Genomic DNA, 24,958 nt, shown 5'->3' on the forward strand with positions numbered 1-24,958 from the left:
CTCTCAGACCTGCAGGCACTGTCTGGGCTTCGTGGCAGTTGGTCAGGAGCGCTGTCCTCTCCAAGGATAGTTCCTATGGCCCTGATGGCAGGAGGCGGCTCCGTGCCTGCACTAATGGTGTGCCGTGATGGGGGCGGGGGTGAGGGCTTACTAACTCGCTGGCGCCCAGGAGCAGAGCTGCCAGGGTCTTGTGCTGATGGAGGGAGTGACGGGCAGGAGCCAGTGTTGCTTGCTCCAGCTTAGACGGAGGGAGGTGGGGCTCACGGGCCCACACGGGGCTGCCTGCTGGGCAGAGCAGGTTCCGCCCTCCTGATCGAGTGGTCGGAGGTGCACTGAGAACCTGGCAGCCAGTGGCTGACCTCGGACCTTGTGGGGGAATTGGGAGTGGAGGGTTGCTGGGGGACACTCGGCTTTCTTTCCCATGTGCCACCTCCCCTGTGCCCCTGACCCGGCCTGACTGCCTTCCTGTCGGGGTCTCCCTTTCCTCACAGAACCAACCTATGACCCTGTGAGCGAGGACCAGGACCCCCTGTCCAGCGACTTCAAGAGGCTGGGCCTGCGGAAGCCAGGCCTGCCCCGAGGGCTGTGGCTGGCGAAGCCCTCAGCGCGGGTGCCGGGCACCAAGGCCGGCCGAGGCAGTGGGGTCGAGGTCACGCTCATCGACTTTGGTGAGGAGCCCGTGGTCCCGGCCCTGCGGCCCTGTGCGCCCTCCCTGGCGCAGCTGGCCATGGACGCCTGCTCCCTGCTGGACGAGACCCCGCCTCAGAGCCCCACGCGGGCACTGCCCCGGCCCCTGCACCCCACGCCTGTGGTGGACTGGGATGCCCGCCCGCTGCCCCCTCCACCCGCCTATGACGATGTGGCCCAGGATGAGGATGACTTTGAGGTCTGCTCCATCAACAGCACCCTGGTGGGCATGGGGGTCCCTGCTGGGCCCAGCCAGGGCGAGACCAACTACGCCTTTGTGCCTGAGCAGGGGCGGCCGCCCCCTCCCCTGGAGGACAACCTGTTCCTCCCGCCCCAGGGTGGGGGCAAGCCGCCCAGCTCTGCACAGACCGCAGAGATCTTCCAGGCGCTACAGCAGGAGTGCATGAGGCAACTGCAGGTTCCAGCCGGCTCCCCGACCCCCTCTCCCAGCCCAGGGGGTGACGACAAGCCCCAGGTGCCCCCCCGGGTACCCATCCCCCCTCGGCCCACGCGCCCACACGTCCAGCTGTCTCCAGCCCCCTCGGGCGAGGAGGAGACTGGTCGGTGGCCTGGACCTGCCTCCCCTCCCCGGGTGCCTCCGCGGGAGCCCCTGTCCCCTCAAGGCTCGAGGACACCCAGCCCCCTGGTACCACCTGGTAGCTCTCCACTGCCACCCCGACTCTCAGGCTCACCTGGGAAGACCATGCCCACCACCCAGAGCTTTGCCTCAGACCCCAAGTACGCCGCCCCCCAGGTGATCCAGGCGCCTGGCCTGCGGGCCGGTCCCTGCATCCTGCCCATCGTCCGGGATGGCAAGAAGGTCAGCAGCACCCACTATTACTTGCTGCCTGAGCGGCCGTCCTACCTGGAGCGCTACCAGCGCTTCCTGCATGAGGCCCAGAGCCCCGAGGAGCCGGCCCCCCTGCCTGTGCCCCTGCTGCTGCCCCCACCCAGTACCCCAGCCCCCGCCGCCCCCACGGCCACCGTGCGGCCGATGCCCCAGGCTGCCTCGGACCCCAAGGCCAACTTCTCCACCAACAACAGCAACCCAGGGGCCCGACCACCAGCCCCGAGGGCCACTGCTCGGCTGCCACAGAGAGGCTGCCCTGGGGACGGGCCAGAGGCGGGCCGGCCAGCAGACAAGATCCAGATGGTGAGCACCCAGCCTGGCTGTGGGTGAGGCGGGGCAGGGCCCAAGGGGCCTGGAGCAGTGGGCCCTAGTGGTGCTGACGGGGGTGGGGGTGTGCCCAGCTGCAGGCCATGGTGCATGGGGTGACCACAGAGGAGTGCCAGGCGGCCCTGCAGAGCCACGGCTGGAGCGTGCAGAGGGCTGCCCAGTATCTGAAGGTACCGCCACCTCTTGCTCGCTCTGGCTTTTAGGGACCCTGAAGCCTGGTTCTGCTGTCCCCAGCCCCCTGTCCCCTGGCTCCAACTCTCCTCTTCCCCACCCTAGTTGGTGTCCTGGGTCCGCGTGTCCATGGCACCACCCTTACCCCCAGGTGGAGCAGCTCTTCGGGCTGGGCCTACGGCCCAGAGGGGAGTGCCACAAAGTGCTGGAGATGTTCGACTGGAACCTGGAGCAGGCCGGCTGCCATCTTCTGGGCTCCTGGGGCCCTGCCCACCACAAGTGAGTGAGCCCCACAGTCTGCCCCGCTCCGTGCCCCAGGAGGTTGTCCCGGAGCCTGCCACGCTGGGAGGAAGCCCAGCACCTCGCAGGCCACTCCCGGCCAGGGAGACAGCTCTCCAGCTGCGGGAGGGAGGCGCGCACGGGGCTCAGGAAATCGTTTCCCCTAAATGTGTTTATTTGGACATTTTAGCCACTTGGTTTTCAAATGAGTACAAGAGGGAATTGAAGCCTCTCCAGTTGAAGAGACCTTGCTGCCCTAGCACCTGCAGTGACCTGAGCGGCTCCAGGGAACGGTGCTTTAGGGCCCCGTGATTGACACACCTCTGTCTCACCTCTGTGTTTCCATATTTCTGTTTAAAGTAACATTTAAAATTTCAATGTTGGCCGGGCACCGTGGCTCATGCCTGTAATCCCCAGCACTGTGGGAGGCCAAGGAGGGAGGATCACCTGAGGTCAGGAGTTTGAGACCAGCCTGGCCAACATGGTGAGACCACGTCTCTACTAAAAATACAAAATTTAGCTGGGTGTGGTGGCGGGCACCTGTAATCCCAGCTACTCGGGAGGCTGAGGCAGGAGAATAGCTTGAACCTGGGAGGCGGAGGTTGCTGTGAGCTGAGATGGCGCCACTGCACTCCAGCCTGGGCGACAGAGCGAGACCCTGTCTCCAAAAAAAAAAAAAATTTTTTTTTTCACTAAAAAGAAAATGTATTGTCTTTCCTGTAAAAGGTTTATATTATAGTGCAAAAAAATACAGACATTTAAAATATGTACATATATAAACATACTTTATATATTATGTAAATATGTATGTGAGAGTGCTGCCAAGTCAAAAAGCAGTGAACTGAGGTCAGATGGGTGGAGCCAGCATCATGGCAGGAGGTGGGGCTGACACGGGCCAGGCCCTGGAGATGGCAGCTCAGTCAGGGCCCGTGTCCCAGCAGTGTGGCCTGTGCGTGGCGCTGAGTTTCTCCATATGTAAAGTATGTAGATAATAGTGCCCACCCTAGGCTGGGCGCGGTGGCTCACGCCTGTAATCCCAGCACTTTGGGAGGCTGAGGCGGGCGGATCACGAGGTCAGGAGATCGAGACCATCCTGGCTAACACGGTGAAACCCCGTCTCTACTAAAAATACAAAAAAATTAGCCGGGCGTGGTGGCGGCGCCTGTAGTCTCAGCTACTCGGGAGGCTGAGGCAGGAGAGTGGCGGGAACCCGGGAACCAGAGCTTGCAGTGAGCCGAGATAGCGCCACAGCACTCCAGCCTGGGCGACAGAGCAAGACTCCATCTCAAAAAAATAAGATAAAAAAATAGTGCCCACCCTGTGGAAGGGACTGGTGCGATGGATGGGGGACGTGTCTGTCACATCACGCACAGCATGCCTGGCACCAGGACGCAGGCACCCCGTGTCCCCCGTCTGTCCCATACTGTCTCGGGTGGTTCTTACTGATTTACACCCACTTAGGTTTGGGCTTTTTTGCAGCGGTCGTCCACAGATTCTCTTAATACGCAGGAGTGCTAGTTAATTTACTCATCGTTTATTAAAGTACAGAGAAAGGATATTCAGGATGATAAATTTCACAGTTCTTGCCGGGGACTGCCAGCTTCCAGTGGTGTTGCCTGGCACCAGGAGACAGTGACTCCTGTGGCCCCCGGTATCCGCCCCACTGACCTTTCTGTAACCTGTGTAACTGCTGTTGGTTTCCCATTCTGCAGGCGCTGAGGCGTGTCTGGAGAGCCAGAGGACCTGGCTGAAGGAATCGCCTGAGCCTGTCCATCCACCAGGGTTGGGGAGATGCTCCCATCCAGACCTGGAGGACCTGCTGCTCCCTGCTGCTCCTGGGGACGGAGCAAGGCCAAGGCAGCGGGAGGCTGGGAGCCCTGCCCTGCCCATCCCTCCCGCACCAGCGCTGTCCCTGCAGACTTTGGTTCAGTGCCCCAGCCAAGATGAGGAAGGGGCCCGGTGAAGACAGGCCTGGGGGCTGCCCCAGCAGGCTCTGGGTATGACCTGCCCCTGGCCCGGGTCCTGGGTGGGGCCTGTGGCTGGAGTAGTGCCCCCAGGCCCTGCCCTGGGTGACCAGACGGGGAGGAAACCTGACTGGACCTGGGCAGGCAGGATGTGTTGGCCGCAGAGAGAGGCGGACCAGCACCCGGTAGGACCTCCTAGGACTGGGCCTTCTTCCAGGGGGCCCCTGGCAGGCAGTTGGGGTGTCGGGCAGAATGTGACTGGTGGCCTCACCATGGACTTGAATGGGACTTGGCTGGCCTCAGGATCTTGTGCCTGGAAATAGCCTGAGGTGGCTCAGGAGGCAGCGAAAGGGCGCCAGACCATTCTCTGGCGGGGAACAGGGCCCAAGGCCCTGGGCTGAAAGGAGACTAAGGGGCAGCCACCCTTGAGGGACATCAGGGCTTCCTCTTCCACCCAATTTCCCGTGCGGTTCCATGTTTTCCCACCAGCCTGTCGGCAAAGTTGCTGCCCCAGCATTCGGTACCTGCTTCTTCCAGAGAAATAAAGTTAGTTTCTATTTTATGTTACTTACTTGCACCTGCCTGTTCCTTTGCTTGTTGGTCAGCAAGCTCCAGGCCCCGAGTGAGGCTCCCCCGCCGCCAGCACCTGCTCCGGGCAGCAGGCCTTGTGGCGCCACCTGGAGGCAGCGGGAGGGCGTGCAGCCCTGGGCACCAGGAGGCGTCTCCCCTTACGCAGCGGGCAGCGGGGCCAGAGTCCCCACCTGTCTGGTCAGTGACTTTCACAGTGCCTGGACTTCATGTGCCATGTGGAGTTGTGTAAGGCAGGATATATGCTGCAGGAGAGAGAACAGCAACTCAGTTACACGGAGCCAAGCCAGAGATGGTAGGAACAAGGAGCCCTTCAGTATGTTAGGCGTTTTAATGTTGTTTTTCTGAATAACTCATATATTCACACGGTTCAAAATTGAAAAGGCACTGAAGAGTGTACAGTGAAATGACCCACCCCAGCCGTCCACTTTCCCAGCCCAGAGACGCCTGTATCACCAGTTTCTTGTGTAGTGCTTGTGTTTGTTTTTGGTTTTTTACTTAATATTTTGAAGAATTCAGTAGCAATATTGAACGTGCTTCCCCATTCTTTTTTTTTTTTTTTTTTGAGACAGAGTTTTGCTCTTGTTGCCCAGGCTGGAGTGCAGTGGTGTGTTCTCTACTCACAGCAACCTCTGCCTCCCGGGTTCAAGTGATTCTCCTGCCTCAGTCCCTGAGTAGCTGGAACTACAGGCGCCCGCCACCAAGCCCCGCCAATTTTTGTATTTTTAATAGAGATGGGGTTTCTCCATGTTGGCCAGGCCGGTCTTAAACTCCTGACCTCAGGTGATCTGCCCGCCTCAGCCTCCCAAAGGGCTGGGATTACAGGTGTGAGTCACCGCACCCAGCTGGGCTTCCCATTGTTTTGGGTTGCATGGCTGTACGGGTGTACCACAGCCTACTTACCTGGGCTCCTTTTGATGAAGGGCAATTTTAGTCGTATCCGGTCCTTTGCAGTTACACCCATTGCCTCAGTAAATGGTGTAGTGGGCACATCAGTCTGACAGATGGGTCCGCAGCAGTGGGACTCCTGGGTCAAAGTGTGTGCCATGGCGGTGGGTGCTGCTGAACCTGCCCCCAGCGGAGGGGCGTCCTCAGTTGTCCACCACCTGTGCAGGAGAGCTTTCCGTGTTTTAAGTTTTCTGATCTTTACCAGACTGTTAGAAAATAGTGTTTCTATAGTTTTAATATGCATTTCTCTTATGAATAAACTCAAAAGTAAGTTGAGCCATTTGTATTTCCTTTTTAATGAGTTGCCTATTAATATCCTTGGCCCATTACAAAATGTTAGATTATTCATCAGTTTCTTACTGCTTTCCAGGAAATCACTAGATCAGTTAAGGAAACTAGCTCTTTGAGCTTCACATATAATCATGTGAACTTGATAGGAAAAGAGGTAAATCATAAGAAAGTAAGCTGATGACTCGGGTTTATTGAAAACAAAACAGGCCATTCAGGATGAGTCTGGGCCACGTGTGTGTCTGTGGCTATAGGCTAGCCTTCGGGGGTAGGTCCTGAGGCTCAGAAGCTCTGAGGCCTGGCAGGTTTGCATATGCCGTTTGCAAAGGCAGGAATTCTATTTTAACTGTGATTTAAAATACTTAGTCAAATAGATCATAAAAAGGAACAAGTTCTTTTTTTTTTTTTCTGAGACGGAGTCTCACTCTGTCGCCCAGGCTGGAGTGCAGTGGGCGGATCTCAGCTCACTGCAAGCTCCGCCTCCCGGGTTCAAGCGATTCTCCTGCCTCAGCCTCCCGAGTAGCTGGGACCACAGGCATGTGCCATCGCACCCGACTAATTTTTGGATTTTTAGTAGAGATGGGGTTTCACCATATTGGTCAGGCTGCTCTTGAACTCCTGACCTCATGATCTGCCTGCCTCAGCCTTGATCCCAAAGTGCTGGGATTACAGGCGTGAGCTACCACACCCAGCCAGAACAAGTTCATATTAAGTGAGCTTTGAGCATTGCTGGTAGACCTGGATTTCATTCCCAGCTCTGTTTCATCTTAGAAACGTTATTTAACCTTTCTGAGTCTGTAAACTGATGGAGTAACTCCTGCTTTCTAGAAGGGTTGTGAGGACTGACTGAGGTTGGGAAGGTAAAACGTTTTGCTTAGTGTGTGGGCCATAGTCAATACCCACTACACAGTAGTTATTATAAATGTATTTCCCCGTGTTCCTGCCTGTTTCTATTAATCAGTAGCTTACGTTGTGCACTGACCACACTCTGTGCATGAAATTGTGTTTTACATTTCTCCTTTTCCCTATTTTTTTCGGAAACAGTTTATTCTTTTGCTCACGATTATCCTAGTTAGAGATCATAGGTGTTTTTACTTCATTTTTAAAAAGACATCAATTTTTTTGTAAGCAATCCAGACGTGTGTATGCTTTACAAGCATTTAAAAATCCGTTTCAGAGCCAACACATTCAGAAGGATTTTTGCAGGGGGCAGAGGATGTCAAAGCAGCTGGAGTTTTCTCAGGGGAGCAGGGAACCCCATGTACTTTTCCTGCCAGACACAAGTTCCCTAAACCCTGGGGTTTCCTGCTATGTTTTTCTTGCTTCTAACTGGCCTGCCAGCTTTTCCAGCATCTCCTGGGTTTACCGAAAAGATCTTCAGTTGGGATGTTGAAACGCTGACCCACGTGTGTTTGCCAACAGGGAGAATCAACTCAGTGGGGAGGTGTTGGGTGCTTTTTGTGTGTTGAGCCCTGATGAGGAAACACGAGCCGAGTAGAAACAGTTTGTGCCCCAGAGGGGTTCTCAGTCTTTGGGGGACTGTGACATCATCACGGCAAGACAAATGCTCTGTAATCACTGTGCACCAGGTGCCTTGGGAGCAGAGGAAGTGGCTCCCCACGAGGTCACGTTGTGCTGACGTGATGGGTAAGAACGGTGCGTGCCAGGTAGGCAAGGGGACAAAAGCACTGCACCCGAGGCGGCGGACGCCAGCCGGCTTGTCCCAAGCACTGAAGTTGGCAAGGCCAGAGCGCATCCTTTTGTTGTTTTGGGGGTGGGTTAGAGGCGGTTCTCGTGATCCTGGCACGTGAGGCAGGCCTGGATCATGAGGCTGCTAGTGTGGAACGCTGAGTTCTTTTCGACTTTGTAGACAAAGGAAGACAGCAGGAACAGCCAGAGGGATGGTGGGGTTGCGTCTGCGTGTTTAAGCAGGATGGGTTTGCTGGAAAGTGGCCGGCGGCTCCACTGTGGCCACAGGAGGAGGAAGGACCTAGCGCGTGTCTCTCACTGCACACTGCGGGCAGCAAGGTGTCCTTAATTCGAAGCAAGTTAATCTGTACAGAAACTAAATTTGGAGATTGGAGGAACCTCCAACTCCTGGAATCTTTGTCGAGAGTAAGGGTTCTTGAAGGCCAGCCCAGGGCCACTGCCGGTCTAGAGCGAAGTTTTCAGCCACCTGAGGTGAAACGATAAGAACTACAGGACTGAGCTTTCTTTAAAATGAAACAGATTCCGTTTCAAGGATGGTCTTTATTCGGATGTTTTTGTCTTCCTGAGTTCTTGGTATTGAAATGGCTGTTCTTGCGTCGTGGTGGTGGCGGTGGTGGTAGACGGTAACCGTGTCCCCGTGTCCTTGGGGAGCAGTGCTCTGTCCCGATGCGCCCCCGGCAATGACTGCTATTTTGGGGACCCCGAAGTCAGTCTTGAGGAGCAGGGGCCAGCGTGCGTTCGCGTGGGGCAGCACCACCTATTGGCACAATGTGGCGTTGCAGGCCCTCTGGCTAAATTTCCGAGCGTGGGAGGGATGAGACTGTGCCCTCATTAACGGCCTCATAAATCAATTAAGTCCAAATCTGCTGGCCCAAGCCCACGGGTGCTTAAAGGGAAGCTCCGGGTCGCCCACCATCCGGAGCCAAACGGGGACCAGCGAGGATCTAAGGTCAGGAAAGGAGACGGGTGGGGGTCTCTGAAAAAGGCCACGCCTGCACCTGGGCCAGAAGCCTGCGGCTCTGGGCTCGCTGGAGGGAAGCTGAGGGCTGGCAGAGCGGGCAGCCACTCTCCCGCAGAAGTCCTGGCATCACACACTCCGTTTGGGAAGCCTCAGCTCCACTGTCTTTTAAACAATGTTTTTATGATTGTCAGACATGCTCTTTGTTGAATGGGACCATTCAGAAAAGAGCAGTGAGAAAATGAAACACGCAGAAAGCCACTTAAAATTTTGACATATTTTCTTCCACTTTTTTTCTGTGCACATATATGTTATGTGTATTACGGTTTTGTAAAATAAGATCATCCAGCATGCAGGGTTTTCTTTTTTTTTTTTTTTGTTTGAGACGGAGTCTCGCTCTGTCGCCCGGGCTGGAGTGCAGTGGCCGGATCTCAGCTCACTGCAAGCTCCGCCTCCCAGGTTCACGCCATTCTCCTGCCTCAGCCTCCCGAGTAGCTGGGACTACAGGCGCCCGCCACCTCGCCCGGCTAGTTTTTTGTATTTTTTAGTAGAGACGGGGTTTCACCATGTTAGCCAGGATGGTCTCCATCTCCTGACCTCGTGATCCGCCCGTCTCGGCCTCCCAAAGTGCTGGGATTACAGGCGTGAGCCACCGCGCCCGGCCAGGGTTTTCTTAAGCTTTATTTTTATCTTTATTTTATGTGGTTTGGTTTTGTTTGAATCAAGGTCTTTCTGTCACCCAGGATGAGTGCCTGGCGTGACCATGGTTCAGGGCGGCCTGGAATTCCTGGACTCAAGCGATCTTCCCACTTAAGCCTTCCCAGCAGCTGGGGTGACCAGCATGCCTCACCACACCTGGCTAATTTTTTTTATTTTTTATTTTTAGTAGAGACAGGGTCTCACTGTGTTGCCCAGGCTGGTCTTGAATTTCTGGACTCAAGTGATCCTCCTACCTCAGGCTCCCAAAGTGCTGGGATTATAGGCGTGAGCCACTGTGCCTGGCCAGTTTCCTGTAACTTTAAATTCATCTTCTCGAAGAATATTTAAACACTGCCTAGTTTTTATTCTGTGGCTAAACTCCAGTTAATACATTTTGTTAACATTTTTTATCTTGTAACTGTTCATTTATTTAGAGACAAGCTGTCCCTCTGTCTTCCAGGCTGGAGTGCAATGGCGCCAGCTCAGCTCGCCGTACCTTGACCCCTCCAGGCTCAAAGGATCCTCCTGCCTCAGCCTCCCGAGCAGTGAGGACTACAGGCACGCCACTATAGCCGGATAAGTTTGTTCTTTGTTTTCCTTTTTTCTGTAGGGATGAGGTCTCACTATGTTGCCCAACTCCTGAGATCAAGTGATCCGCCCACCTCGGCCTCCCCCTCCCCAGAGTGTTGAGATTACAGGCGTGAGCCACCGCACCCAGCTGTAACAAACTGTTTTAATAAATAGTGCTAAAAGGTTTTCCAGAAATATTTGTCTCTTTTATTAAAGTATATGTTTTGAAATTTTTCATGAAAGAAAATGTACTATATATATATATATATATATATATATATATTTTTTTTTTTTTTTTTTTTGAGACAGTTTCACTCTGTCACCCAGGCTGGCATGCAGTGGCCCGATCTCGGCTCACTGCGACCTCCGCCTCCCGGGTTCAAGCAATTCTCCTGCCTCAGCCTCCCAAGTAGGTGGAATTACAGGCACCCACCACCACCCCCAGCTGACTTTTTTGTATTTTTAGTAGAGACGGGGTTGCACTGTGTTGACCAGGCTCGTCCTGAACTCCTGACCTCAGGTGATCCGTCCACCTCGGCCTCCCAGTGTGCTGGGATTATAGGCGTGAGCCACCGTGCCTGACCATATATGTTTTTAAAGAAAGGACTTATGTTCTGGACATATATTTTAAAATATGTAAAATTTTTATACGTATGTTTATAGAATATATATATATATATATATATAGTGAGATGGAGTCTCACTCTGTCACTCAGGCTGGAGTGCAGCAGTGTGATCTCGGCTCACCAGAATCTCTGCTTCCCGGGTTCAAGCAATCCTCCTGCCTCAGCCTTCGAGTAGCTGGGATTACAGGCGCCCGCCACCATGCCCAGCTCATTTTTGTATTTTTAGTAGAGATGGAGTTTCACCATGTTGGTCAGGGTGGTCTCATGAATTCCAGACCTAAGGTGACCCATCCACCTAGGCCTCCCAAAGTGCTAGGATTACAGGCATGAGCCACCATGCCCAGAGGATTTTTATTTTATTTTATTATTTTATTTCATTATTTTATTTTATTGTTATTTATTTTGCTTTTAGAGATAGGTCTCACTATGTTGCCCAGGTTGGTCTTGAACTCTTGAGCTCAAGCAGTCCTCCCGCCGCGGCCTCCCAGAGTGCTGGGATTCCAGGCTTGAGCCACTGCGCCCGGCCAAAATGCAGTAATTGTTTTAATAGAAGACACACTGTCTGTGATGGCCAATCACTGGGACCCTAGTCCCATGTGCTCTCCTGCCAGTATCACAGAGGGCCCTGGAGCAGTGAGCATCCCTGTACCGGGGTGGGCTCTGGAAGGACTCAGCCTGCAGGGAGCACCCCTACTGCCTTCCCTTCTTGGCCTGCCAGCCGCCCACCTCGCTCACCTGCTCTCCCTTGGAACCTCGGGGCTGATCATGGCCTTGGGAGTGAGGAGAACTGATCAGAGGAAAAGCCGTGTGAGGCCTAACCAGCGCCACAGGCTTGAGCTTCTTTCACGGGCCCGGGCAGCACTGTGTTTGGGAGAGGGGCTCGGCTGCCGGAAGTCCTGGGGTTACGAGCACTCTATCTTGTCTGATAACCACAGCCTAGTCCGCAGGCAGGAAAGCTAACAACTTCCTCTAAGGTGCATTTATTTTTCTTTGTCTCAGTTACATCCTTCCCATTTGGAATATTCTAATTCCTTTCTCTACTAGAAGTTTTGTTGTTGTTTTTGAGACAGGGTCTCGCTCGGTCCCCCAGGCTGGAGCACAGTGGCACAATCTGGGCTCAGTGCAGCCTCCGCCTCCCGGGCTCAGGTGGCTCTTCCACCTCAGCCTCCCAAGTAGCTGGGATCACAGGCACGTGCCACCATGCCCGGCTAGTTTTTTGTAGAGACGGGCTTTCACCATGTCGCTTAGTCTGGTCTGGAACTCCTTCCTGGGCTCAAGCAATCCACCTGCCTCAGCCTCCCAAAGTGCTAGGATAAAAGGTGTGACCCACCGCGCCCAGGCATTTTTTTTTTTTTAATTAAAACAAATTTTTTTTTTTCTGGAAGCTTCTGAGGTCGAAAAAGGAAAAAAGAAAAATAAAATTTTGCCCCCTCATAGAAGTTTTAAAATTTCAGATAATATCATATGTCTAAGTATGTTATTCATCCATTCATCAACACATATTTCCTGCTTTCTGTTGTGTACCTGGCACTACTGGGAGCCAGCGGTACAGTGATGAGCAAAGTAGGAATAGGTTGCCAGGTGTGGAGGGGCCTAACATCACAAAAGCTGTTGTTCCGACTATCAGCCCTGTGCCAGAATAAAAGAATGGCTTTTCCCTCCAGATAAAATGTTTACCTTCTTTGCCAAAAGAACATTCTCATTATGGAGCTTCTGGATAACCTCCCTCAGAGCATTTCCTGGGCAACTCCACCCAAGACGATGCCCGAAGTGTCCTACAAAAGAGAGAACAACAGAACCTGCAGCTCGTTCGGCTCCTGAATCCAATCCCTGCTGAACAGCATGGTGCTTCTCTCCTGCTGTGTGTATGTTTTTAATGTGCTCACTTTATTATAGACTTGTAAATACTGAGTACATGTGCCAAAATACTCTGTCACTCCCCTTTGGTTCGTTATAGAGGTAGTTCTCATTTTTCTTCTGTTATTCTTATTGCCAAAAAAAGCGAATTGTGCTAAGTCTGTTACTATCGAATCATCCCCTCTCAGTGCTTAGCATTTGCTCTGGTTCGTTCCTTGAAAAAAATCACAGTTGGCCATTATGCTATTTTTTTTTTTTTTTTTTTTTTTTGGATACAGAACCTCGCTCTTTGCCCAGACTGGAGTGCAGTGGTGCAATCTTGGCCCACTGTAGCCTCTGCCTCCTGGGTTCAAGCGGTTCTCCTGCCTCAGCCTCCTAAGTAGCTGGGATTACAGGTGCCCGCCACCATGCCATGCTAATTTTTGTATTTTTCTAGAGACGAGGTTTCACTATGTGGGCCAGGCTGGTCTTAAACTCCTGACCTCAAGTGATTCACCCGCCTCGGCCTCCCAGAGTGCTGGGATTCCAGGCGTGAGCCGCCGCCGGGCCCATTCTAGCCTTTTAATCTCTCAGTGGCATCAGTTTCCTCATCTTGAAATGGGTTTGAGACATTGTGAGGAATTCGATGTGTCAAAACTTCCAGCTGCGAGACCTTATTTCCTGTTCACTTTTGCTTCTTCCCTGCAGACCAAGTTGGAGGCGCGTCCTCCGTTTGCCAGACCTCCTCTCGTGCCTCTTGCTGTATGCAGAGCGCTGTGAGACAGTAAGAGAGAAACCAGCAGTCCCTTCCCGGCAGGAGCTTGCACTGGATGGGAGGGGCTCATAGACGAGGCTGTTGAGGCATTATGGTGGCAGGGCGGGGATGGGGGTGGGGGGAGGTAGGCACAGCCAGACTGTGAACCAGGCAGGACTGGGCAGATTTGGACATGGGTGGCCTCAGTGGCAGCAGCATCAAGGGTTCTGGGACCAAAGCCACTTAGTTTGGTGCTAGTCTCAGTGCCCTCCGCCCGCGTCCTCCAAACCTGAGGAGGCCTCGCGGCTGCCTGTGGAGGTCCATGGCCTGTGGCCCATTCTCATCTTGTGCCTCTCAGGCGAATTTTCTATTTGGGTTGTTGTATTTTTCAGTTCTAAAATTTTCATGTTTCTCTTTAATATTTCATGTATCTGCCAAGATGATGTGTCTTTTTGTTCACTTCGGTAGTGTTCGTTCTTACTTCTTGGAGCATGGTTATAACAGCTGCTTAATGTCTGTGGTATTCCAACACCTGCCTTGTCGTGGGATTGGCCTCCGTTGCTTGTCTGTCTCCTTGTGAGATGTGAGAGTTCTGTGGTTCTTCGTATGTTGAGTAGCTTTGGATTGTATCTTAGACCTTTTGAAGATGATGTAATGAGATTCTGGGTCTTGTTTAAAGCCCGCAGAGAATGTGATTTTTGTTTGTCGATGGGTTGATTTTAGCAGGTAGTTGACTTAGACTGAGACCCCAAGTTCTGCCTCCTGTGAGGGGCGGCTGCAATGTCAGTCAGTTTTCAAGTCTTTGTATTTTGCGGTTGGGATCCGTCCCACATGTGCACCAACCAGTGACCAGTCTGGGACTGGGGTGGTAATCTGCCCACGGTTCAGTTCTCAGGGACTTCGGTACGCAATTTACGGTCCATGCCTGTGCCGTCAAGGGATGGGCCCAGGAGCTCGGATCCAGCTTTATGGGATTCCTGCCCTGAGCCACCTCCTTCTTTTCAGTCTCGGTGACACTTTCTGGCTTTCAGGTCACCCCCCCACCATTCCCCCACCTTTCTGGCTCTCTGGCTTGAAGGCCTGGGCTTTAGCTTCCCTGCTACACCACACACTTCCTGAGACTGCAGCTGCCTCTGGGGCCAAACAAAGAGAAGACGGGAAAGAGAAAAAAAAGCCAGTGGGAATTTCCTCCATACTTTCAGAAGCACAAATCCTCTGGTCAGAGAGAAGAGTTCTAGGTGCTTGTCCAACTGTTGTGGTGGGTTTGCTGTAAACTAGATACCCATTGACTGATGCCAACTATGGGATGCCTTGTGGGTCTTCCAGAGGGCGGATGTGGGCCTGAAACTGAAAACTGTGATCACAGCCTGTAACCCCTTGCCACCTCCAAAGAGGACAGGCCTTCATTGCTTTGTTCGTGGATGTATCTCCAAGTGCCTAAAACAGTGGCTGGCACATGGTAGGCAACAGGTATTTGCTGAGCTTGGTGAACTATGATTTCTGGTAATAGGGGCTTCTGCCATTTACCCCGTGTAGAGGCTCTAAGCCTATGAAACTCAGTTCCCCTTTTCTGAGACAAATATTTTGCAACACCTTTACTATACTGAAATGAAATTCCGAAGATAAAATAATCTGTCCACACACCACGTTTAAACATCAGCGTACGGTCTGTCGCAGATTTGGGGTGCGCCACGCACATCACTCATCCAGGACCAAGGCCCTTCCTCCAGCTGCAGGAGTGTCGGCTGCTCACAACTGAGGCCCAAGAGAGCCACGTTTGTTCCTGGGGGGAGGGGAGCACACATCCAGTGACGGGTCGAGTCTCCACTCCAGCCTCAATTTGGGACATCTCTGAAGGCCACCCCAGGCCTGAGCCCTGAGGGACCAGCTGCATCCTCTGCTATGACTATATCACAGCTGAACTTCTCCCTCTGGCCGATCCTGCATTACCTGCCCCTCACAGGTGTTTTTGAGAGCACACCCGAATTCACTACGGGCACACAAATCTCCCTCTCGGAGTGTTTCCTGGGGAACTCCACCCAAGATGATGCCCTAAGCGTTGTATAAAAGAGAGATAAGAGGCCGGGCGTCGTGGCTGATGCCTGTCATCCCAGCACTTTGAGAGGCCGAGACGGGCACATCACTTGAGGTCAGGAGTTCGAGACCAGCCTGGCTGAGTCACATGGTGAAACCACATCTCTACTAAAAATACAAAAATTAGCTCGGTGTGATGGCGGCTGCCTGTAGTCCGAGCTACTTGGGAGACTGAGGCAGGAGAATCACTTGAACCCAGGAGGCGGAGGTTGCAGTGAGCCGAGATGGTGCCACTGCACTCCACCCTGGGTGACAGAGCGAGACTAAAAAAGAAAGATAAGAGAAGCGTAGTTTGTGATAAATGTGCTCTCTGCACACACACTTGGGCGTGACTACACTAGGACCTCATAGCATGAATTTCTCAGGTCCCCCCCAGACCAGCTGGACAGGATTCTGCACTTTGACAAGTTCCACAGGCATTTGTGTGCACACTGGCGCGTGAGAAGCGTTTCGCTAAGATGTTACACGGGTCAGATGCTTGTGCCTAAGTGGCTGCTGTTACACACGCCGGCTGATGCACGGGTCACGGCCACTCAGATACCGTGCGTGGCAGGTGCCGCCAGTGATCGGTTTCCCACACTGGTGAACAACGGTGGTAAAGTGCCAAACAAAACTCATTATGAAACCTTCTCAACTTACACAGTAGTTGCGTTCCTGGAAAATTCAGTTTGTCTTAAAATTGTGCGAAAAACTATTTTGTCAGGATCGGTGCCATGTCCTCATTCCGCATCACTGCCTCACGCACTGCAGGAGGCCCTGCGGCCCTGCCCTTCAGGCCAGTAGCCCCTGGCTCGGTGACAACTGAAACCCCCAGAACGTCCCACACTGTCCACTAGGGGTCATCACTGTCCTCGCTGAGAGCGACTGGTCTACCAAAGAGAAGCTTGTGCTTAGATCTTGATGTGGTATTACACGAATCCTCCTGACAAGCATAAGAAGCCTTATATTCTCTCTCTTTAGCTAAGAAAACCAAGCTCAGAGAAGTTCAGCGGTTTCTCCAGGGTCACACAGCTAGTGAGCAGGGTAGCAAGCAAGATCTGGGCCCAGGTCTTCCTGTCACCAAAGCCCATGTTTGCCACGACGTGTGCTTTGCAGGTGTTTGTAGGTGATCAAGAGCTGCATGGTTACTAGGCTGTGGCCGGGTTTATTTATTTACTTTTATTTTTATTTTCAAGACGGAATCTCGCACTGTTGCCTGGGCTGGAGTGCAATGGTGCAATCTCAGCCCACTGCAACCTCTGTCTCCCAGGTTCAAGCGATTCTCCGGCCTCAGCCTCCTAAGTAGCTAGGATTACAGAACACCGCCACCACGCCCAGCTAATTTTTTGTATTTTTTAATAGACTAGTTTCACTGTGTTGCCAGGCTGGTCTCGAACTCCTGACCTCGTGATCCGCCCACTTGGCCTCCCAAAGTGCTGGGATTACAGGCATGAGCCCCAGTGGCTGGCCAATTTTTAAATTTTTTTTTGAGATGCAGTCTTGCTCTGTTGCCCAGGCTGAGTGCAACGGCGCGATCTCAGCTCCACTGCAACCTCCGCCTCCCAAGTTCAAGCGATTCTCCTGCCTCAGCCTCCCCAGTAGCTGGAATTACAGCCGCGCGCCACCACGCCTGGTTACTTTTTGTATTTTCAGTAGAGACGGGGTTTCACCGTGCGGGCCAGGCGGCTCTGGAATTCCTGACCTCGATCCGCCCACTTGGCCTCCCAAAGTGCTGGGATTACAGGCATGGGTGATCGCGCCCGGCGGCGGCCCACGAGTTTTAAAAAGCTCTCCACGGAGTTGTCCTGAGCACCCAGGACTGAGAGCCCCTGAGCCTCCCTTGGAATTGACGTGAGCTTGAGCGAGGCTTTGCAGCGCGCCGGGCTTGGCAGGTGTCAGCGGAGCGGAGCGGACCGCGGCTGCGCCGGGCGGGGAAGCGCGTCCTCCGCGGGCCGGGGTGGGGCCTCCCTGTCTGCGCGCGCCCCCTGCCGGCGGCGCCCGGCCCCGCGCGTCGGCCTGGCCGGAGCCGAGCGTGGCTGGAGGAGAAATCCACAGCCCCGAGTGCGTCCGGCTCCTCCGGAAAGCGGTCGCCGAGCTGGGGATTAAACTCCCCAGGGTTCTATCAGGGGAGGTGACTGTGTGAGGGAAATAAGGAGGGAGCCAGAGGAGCTGGGAGAGCCTTCAGACGGCCATGCAAGTCTGAACCTGCGTGAAGGAATGAGGGAGGGAGGGAGGGTGGAGGGGAGCGCCCCAGACCCGCCGTGTGCCTTCCTGCCCCGGCCTTCCTGCCCCTGCGCAGCCAGCCGCTGCCTGGAGCTGCCCCAGGAGGCCCAGCCTCAGCGCACAGCACGCTCAGGGCTTCCCAGGGCTGCAGCTGGGCCTCGGAGTGATGGGAGGTGCCTTTCTCCCCGTGGCCACCTCACCAGTGTCGTGGCTGGGAGCCTGGGCTTTAGTCAAGACCACCTGGGCAAACCCCACTGCTGCCTGGGTGTAGGATCGCGAACAGCTTTCTCACCCTTCTCGAGCCTCGGTTTTCTCTTCTGTATCATAGACATCAAAGGCATTTGCCACAAAGAGTGTCCACAATGATAAGGGCTTAGCATGTGGCAGAGACGTGATCATCCTTAGCTGTTGTTACTAGTGTCGGAGGCGTGTGAACCAGAGCAACTGCATCTTGAATGGGAGCTGGGTAACATGAGGCCGAAACCTACTGGGCTGCATTCCCAGATGGTCAGGCATTCTACGTCACAGGATGAGACAGGAGCTTGGCACAAGATACAGGTCATAAAGACCTTGCTGATAAAACAGGTTGCAGTAAAGAAACTGGCTCAATCCCACCAAAACCAAGATGGCCACGAGAGTGACCTCTGGGCGTCCTCACTGCTACACGCCCACCAGCACCATGACAGTTGACAAATGCCATGGCAACGTCAGGAAGTTCCCCCATATGGTCTAGTAGGGGAGGCCTGGATAATCCACCCCTTGTTTAGCATATCATCAAGAGATAAACATAAAAATGGGCAAAGCAGCCCTCACTGCTGCATCTGTGGAATAGCTGTTCTTGTATTCCTCTACTTTCTTAATAAACTTGCTTTCAGGACGGGCATAGTGGCTCATGCCTGTAATCTCAGCACTTTGGCAGGCTGAGGCGGGCAGATCACAAGGTCAAGAGCTCGAGACCAGCCTGGCCAACATGGTGAAACCCCGTCTCTACTAAAAATACAAATATTAGCCGGGTGTGGTGGCGGCGCCTGTAATCCCAACTACTCGGGAGGCTGAGACAGGAGAATGGCTCGAACCTGGGAGGTGGAGGTTGCAGTGAGCTGAGATTGTGCCACTGCACTCCAGCCTGGGCGACAGAACGACTCTGTCTCAAAATAAAAACAAACAAAAAAATAAACTTGCTTTCACTTTACGGACTCACTCTGAATTCTTTCTTGCGCAAGATCCAAGAACCCTCCCTTGGGGGCTAGATCGGGACCCCTTCCTTGTACCATTGGGACTCTTGAACCATTCCCATGTTATCTGAAAGAGTGTAAAGATACAGTCTATCCTGGATTGAAATCTTTCTTGTAAATCCATCCAATATTTACATGTTCAGAGCTGCCTCCCCCAGGATGGGGACACTGGGGATTCTTTCTGCTGTACCCCAGCCCTTCCCTCCCTCCTCCACATCCAGGGGCTCCTGGGGGCCCTTCCATCCACCCAGGACCTTGGCTTTGTCCAATTTGCCTCTTCCTGGAGCAGGCGAGAAGACTTTAGGAGCCACAGAGGAGGGGAGAGGGTGAAAGAAAATGGCCCTCGGAAAGGCACAGCCACAAAACCAGCACACCTTTCTTTTGCCATCACTGGTGGCCCCATGACTCTGGTGCACGGTTATTCTGAGAGCATCTCTATTTCCCCTCCATTTTCATAAAGATACCCCCACCCCCAGGAAGGGTGTGGGGGCCAACTCGGTGGCCTGTAGCACTGTCCGTGGATGAGCAGGAGAAACACCGGGAAGGGTGTGGCCTGGTCTGGCTTGGAGGTGGTCGAGGCGCTGTACAGGGCTGCTCCTGGGAGCAGGAGCCTGCAGAGGAGGCTCCTGCAAGGGTTTTGTGGTGGTGGGCATGGGGCAAACCGAAGGTGGGGCATCTGGGGCAGGGGTGATCAGGGAGGAAGCCCCTCCTTGGTCCCAGGGAGCAAGACCCAGGCCTGAACCTAGGCACCAAGTAGGAAGTGCCTGGGTTTGCGACAGGCTGGAAGGGAGGGAGGAGGGCAGCACTGGCCAGCCCAGGACAGCAGGGACTGCTCTCCTCCGGGTGCGTGGGCAGATCAGGCACATCCCCGGTGGGGCCCCGCACCTGGTGCCAGCCCCAGCTAGACCCGTCAGCGGCCTGTGCCTTCTTTTCCCCCAGGACAGGCTTGGCCGTGGTCATCCCAGAGTGGCCCAGAGGCTGCCAACCCCTGGGGCAAGTCCTTGCTCTGCAGCCCAGACTCCACCCTGTCCTCCCGGTGACCCCATCGTCTCTGCTGACCCACGTTCCACAAGCCGAGTGACTAATGCGCGAAAACCTTACCGGGGAGAGCAGAGATCAGGCCACACGCCGAAATGGAAACCAAGCCCAAAGGAGTGTGGCTGACAACCTGGGCAACCTCTTTCACTGCCCATAGGTGCCAAGAGAGGAGCGAGGGTCAGAAGTGGGCAGGCAGAGGGAGTGGACACCAGACAGATGGGGAAAGATTTCCCACTAGACAGGAAGCTCCATGAGGACAGAGAGCAGGTTCATCTCCCGTACCCACAGCCTGGCAAGTAGCAGGTACACCGTAAGCACTCGTGGGCCGCCGCACCCGGCCCCCTTGTCTGATATTGGTGATCTTGGTGGGGACAATTATACTTGTCCAGTGGGAAGATGTTTTGATCTAAAACGGCTTAAGGATTTTTGTGCCACTCTCCATCATTAGATTCTGCAGTTTAGTTGCAGCCTAGCCTGGGAGGTCTAGTCCCACAGCCTCACTGGTGAGGCAGAGTCACCCACTGGCTATTTTTCTAACCTCAGCAGACATCTCTATAACCAGTGTCACATCTTTGCTAATTTTGCTGAAAGATGCAACAAAATCCCTGCAAACAAATTGTGATGTGAGTTGCCTTCAGCTTCTAATACAAGTCCTCCTTCGAAAACACACACCGGCCCCCAGCATGGAACTTTGCTGGTCACTTCATATTCCACTGGAGGCCACCACCAAGGTTTGCAGGAAGCCCGTGGGTCTTGAAGAGCTAAACTGAAAGGTTAGTCAGCTCCAGAGACCTACCGTCTCAGAAGACTGATCACTTTTCTCATTTCTTGAGGAGTGGTTGGTAACACAGGCAAAGTCAATCCCATAGCTGGCTAGGGAAGGGAAGACAATTTTTGTCCTAGTTACATTTGCCAAAGCAAAACAAAATAACAAAGCAAAACTGTTCTCCACTGTCCACAGCTTCCATAATCGATCTGCCCGGCCAGACCTCCTGGGTCCCCTGCCCTGAGCCCTGCTCCCTCACAGGCCAGGGTGTCTGCAGGAGGAGGGCCTTCATTCTAGATTGAGATCCAGTGCTCTCCTCTGGCCCAGGACTACTGCTATTTCCTTTTTTTTTTTTTTTTAGGTAAAACATTTTTATTCTTATTTAACCATGCTGCATATATACATATAATATCAATATGTACAACTTGAGCAAATACAATTTATACAAAAGCATGGCTTTTGAAATTGATGCAACTGACTTACTACTCACTTTGTGATTTTGGCCAGTAGACAGTGTTGCAGTAATACTACTGAAGTTATTAATTATTTAAAGTAGTTAGATTACAGCATAAGTTTAAGGGCACTAGAAAATCTATGTTTTTCCAGCCTGGGCAACATGGTAAAAACCCATCTCTACAAAAAATACCAAAAGTGGCCTGATGTGGTGGTGTGTGCCTGTAGTCCCAGCTGCTTGGGGGACTGAGGCAGGAGGATTGCTTGAACCTCAGGAGGTTGAAGCTGCAGTGAGCAGGGATCGCAGCACTGTACTCCAGCCTGGATGACAAAGAGAAAGGAAAGAAAGAAAGAAAGAAAAAGAGAGAGAGAGAGAGAGAGAGAAAGAAAGAGAAAGAAAGAAAAGAAAAAGAAGGAAAGAAGGAAGGAAGGAAGGAAGGAAGGAAGGAAGGAAGGAACGAACCTATGTTTTCTTCCATTCTTTTAGGTTTTTTGTTTTTGTTTTTGTTGAGATGGAGTCTCGCTCTTGTTGCCCAGGCTGAAATGTAGTGGCGCGATCTCGGCTCACTGCAGCCTCTGCCTCCCGGGTTCAAGTGATTCTCCTGTCTCAGCCTCCCAAGTAGCTGGGATTACAGGCACGCACCACCACGCCTGGCTAATTTTGTAATTGTAGTAGAGACAGAATTTCATCATGTTGGTCAGGCTGGTCTTGAACTCCTGACCTCAGGTGATCCACCCACCTCAGCCTCCCAAAGTGCTGGGATGACAGGCATGAGCCACTGCGCCTGGCCTCTCCTAGTATTTTTAAGAACAAAGAATAATTAAAAAGAAAACAAATGTGTACGTTAGGAAATTGAGCAGACACTGGCTTACTGAAACGTAAACTCTACCCATTCCTTAATTCACAGCCCTGTAGGAAAGAAGAGAACTTTCCTTGAGATTAGAGTGAAGGGGAAAGATATTAAAAACAGACTAAAAAGAAACAGAAGCAAAGCAAAAAAAAAAAAGCCCAAACCAGAATCATGGTTTTCGGAATATGTTACAGATGAAGTAGCGCCGCCCACTACCACGAAGTCACCTTACATTTTTGCTGCAAAAACATTCCCCTTTCTCCAGAAAGTAAATGAAATAGCACATGGAATGGATTCCACTCATGGGGCAAGTACGTGATGCGACCTCCTCGCCTTATGACATTTCTACTTTACAATAATCTAAACACAAACAGAGAATACGATTGTATTTTAACACCCTAACTATTGGTATATGTAATATAAGGATTCTTAAAGAACATACTATAAACCAGTAACTCTACCAAGGCTCGTTTTAATAAGTAAATATTACCTTTTAAATTAAAGGGAAAAGAGTATACCCATTCCAAAACCTGTGCCTATACGTGCACCCCCCATTCAAAATCCTGTTCCTTCCTATACGTGCACCCCCCATTCAAAAACCTGTTCCTTCCTATACGTGCACCCCTCATTCAAAAACCTGTTCCCATACCTGGGCCACTCATTCAGAAACCTGTTCCTATTTGGGCGCCCCTCATTCAAAAACCTGTTTCTATATGTGAGCCCCTCATTTTAGATCCTGTTCCTATACATGCGCCCCTCAAATGTACTTCAAATATTGAGCAAGTGCATTCCTCTCTACCCTTTCACGATATCAATACTGAAGTTACAAAACATTTCATTCGTGGACGAAGAATAGTCATTGTGAGGAAACCACAGAACTGCTACGACTGCAACTGAAGACGCAGCTCAAACACCAGTGTCCCGAATTTTCTTATGGCTATTCAGGCCTGGCTTGACTATCAAAGTTTGGTATTTCAAAAGGTGGACATTTAATGTCCATCTGGCATCACTGATTTTAACATAATGCTTTAAAAATATACTGCTATAGTGACCCTACTTTAAGAACTTCTTCATCTTCTTCATTGACTTCTTATGCTTCTTATAGATTGACATTTTTTTTTTTTTTTTTTTTTGAGACAGAGTCTCGCTCTGTCGCCCAGGCTGGAGTGCAGTGGCACGATCTCAGCTCACTGCAACCTCCCCCTCCCAGGTTCACGCCATTCCCCTGCCTCAGCCTCCCAAGTAGCTGGGATAACAGGGACTCGCCACTACGCCCAACTAGTTTTTTGTATTTTTTTTTTTTTTAGTAGAGATGGGGTTTCACCATGCTGGCCAGGCTGGCCTCAAACTCCTGACCTTGTGATTTGCTGCCTCGGCCTCCCAAAGTGCTGGGATGACAGGCGTGAGCCCCCACGCCTGGCCCACACTTTCTTTAATGTCTTGGTCTTTCCCTCTGGTTCCTCTTGCAAACTGGTGTATTTTTCTTCTATTTCCAAGCGTTCTTACCTTTTCTCCTCAAGTTCTCCGCAAAGTCGCTCTGCTCTCTTCCTCCTTTCTTCCAGTTCCGTGTTAGATTCTTCGAGAAGTTTCTCTTGTTCCTCGGCTTTGGCCCACAAACCAACACCACCACCAATTACTTCTTCTCCAGGGCGGAGAATTTGTCTGGCGAAGATGCCTGTTTCTCTAATTTCGCTGCAGCCTTGTTTCTTCTTCCACGTCAAGCTTTGTTTCCAGCGCTTTTCTCTCTGCATCCACTTCACCGCGTTTCAGCCTTCCTCTCTCGGGAGACCTTATTTTTCCCCTTTCTTTTTTTTCCTTTTCTCTTCATCTTCTCCAACCTCACCCTCTTCATTGTCATCCCCCTCTGACCCCCTGACATCAGAGCCTGATGTTTCTTACCCTTCTCTGAGCTGCTTTTTCAGGTCTACTGTTTCTTTCTGAAATTGATGAAGCAAAGCATCCTTCAGATCTTCATTAATTCTGGCTTTATTTTTAACGTATATTTTTTCTGAGACAGAGTCTTGCTGGGTTGCCCAGGCTGGAGTGCAGTGGCACGATCTCAGCTCACTCCAACGTCAGCCTCCTGGGTTCTAAGCAAACCTCCTGCCTCAGCCTCCCGAGTAGCTGGGATTACGGGCGTGCGCCACCACTACTGGCTAATTTTGTATTTTTAGCAGAGACAGGGTTTCGCCGTGTTGGCCGGGATGGTCTCCAGCCCCTGACCTCATATGATCCACTCCCCTCGGCCTCCCAGAGCGCTGGGATTACAGGCATGAGCCACCGTGTCCGGCCCCATGGAATGATTTTTAAACTACTGAACTATAAAATGATTTTTTAAAATTTATTGATCGGCATTGTGACCGCCTCCCGTGCCAGGCAGATCGCCCTGCTCGGGTGCCCCCAGTGGTGCTGGGTGCGTGCAAAGGCTTGCCAGAGACTCCCTGCACAGGTACATCCTTGGTTTTTCTGCCTGTTTCCCACCAGCTGGTTTTTGTTGTTGTTGTTGTTTTGTCTTTTTTTTTTTGAGACGGGCTCTGGCTCTGTTCCCCAGGCTGGAGTGCAGTGCCGCGATCTTCGCTCATTGTAGCCTTGAACTCCTGGGCTCAAGCAGCCTTCCCCGGGTCAGCCTCCAAACCCACTACCTTTTTGGTTGGTTGGTTGTTTTTTTGAGACGGAGTCGTGCTCTGTCGCCCAGGCTGGAGTGCAGTGACGTGATCTCAGTTCACTGCAACCTCCACCTCCCTGGTTCAAGCGATTCTCCTGCCTCAGCCTCCCGAGTAGCTGGGACTACAGGCGCCGCCACCTCGCCCGGCTAGTTTTTTGTTCTTTTAGTAGAGATGGGGCTTCACCGTGTTAGCCAGGATGGTCTTGATTTCCTGACCTCGTGATCTGCCTGCCTCGGCCTCCCAAAGTGCTGGGATTACAGGCGTGAGCTACCATGCCCGGCCTGTTTTTTAACATTTTAAAAGGAGAGGATACAGAAAAACAACAGGCCAGGCGTGGTGGCGGCGCCTGTGGTCCCAGCTACTCGAGAGGCTGAGGCAGGAGAATCGCTTGAACCAGG

At 52.5% G+C, this 24,958-nt stretch overlaps 1 protein-coding gene across 13 annotated transcripts in view; it reads left to right on the top strand.

The window, feature by feature from the left end:
- TNK2 (tyrosine kinase non receptor 2) overlaps window positions 1–4,845 on the top strand; it is a 43,547-nt gene extending 38,702 nt beyond the window's left edge. For 5 of the 13 annotated variants that reach the window (XM_033213198.1, XM_033213192.1, XM_033213194.1 and 2 more), the window contains 4 exons: window positions 492–1,840; window positions 1,939–2,034; window positions 2,141–2,314; window positions 4,027–4,845. In XM_033213198.1, coding sequence (XP_033069089.1) covers window positions 492–1,840; window positions 1,939–2,034; window positions 2,141–2,314; window positions 4,027–4,065 — 1,658 coding nt within the window. In that variant the 3' untranslated portion in view covers window positions 4,066–4,845. Of the gene's footprint in view, window positions 1–491; window positions 1,841–1,938; window positions 2,035–2,140; window positions 2,319–4,026 lie in introns of those variants that run through there. The other 8 variants (XM_033213202.1, XM_033213204.1, XM_033213197.1 and 5 more) reach the window with 6 other exon arrangements.
- Window positions 4,846–24,958: the final 20,113 nt, after the last annotated feature.

Source organism: Trachypithecus francoisi, unplaced genomic scaffold, assembly GCF_009764315.1.
Source record: "Trachypithecus francoisi isolate TF-2019V2 unplaced genomic scaffold, Tfra_2.0 Lachesis_group0, whole genome shotgun sequence".
Lineage (NCBI taxonomy): Eukaryota > Metazoa > Chordata > Mammalia > Primates > Cercopithecidae > Trachypithecus > Trachypithecus francoisi.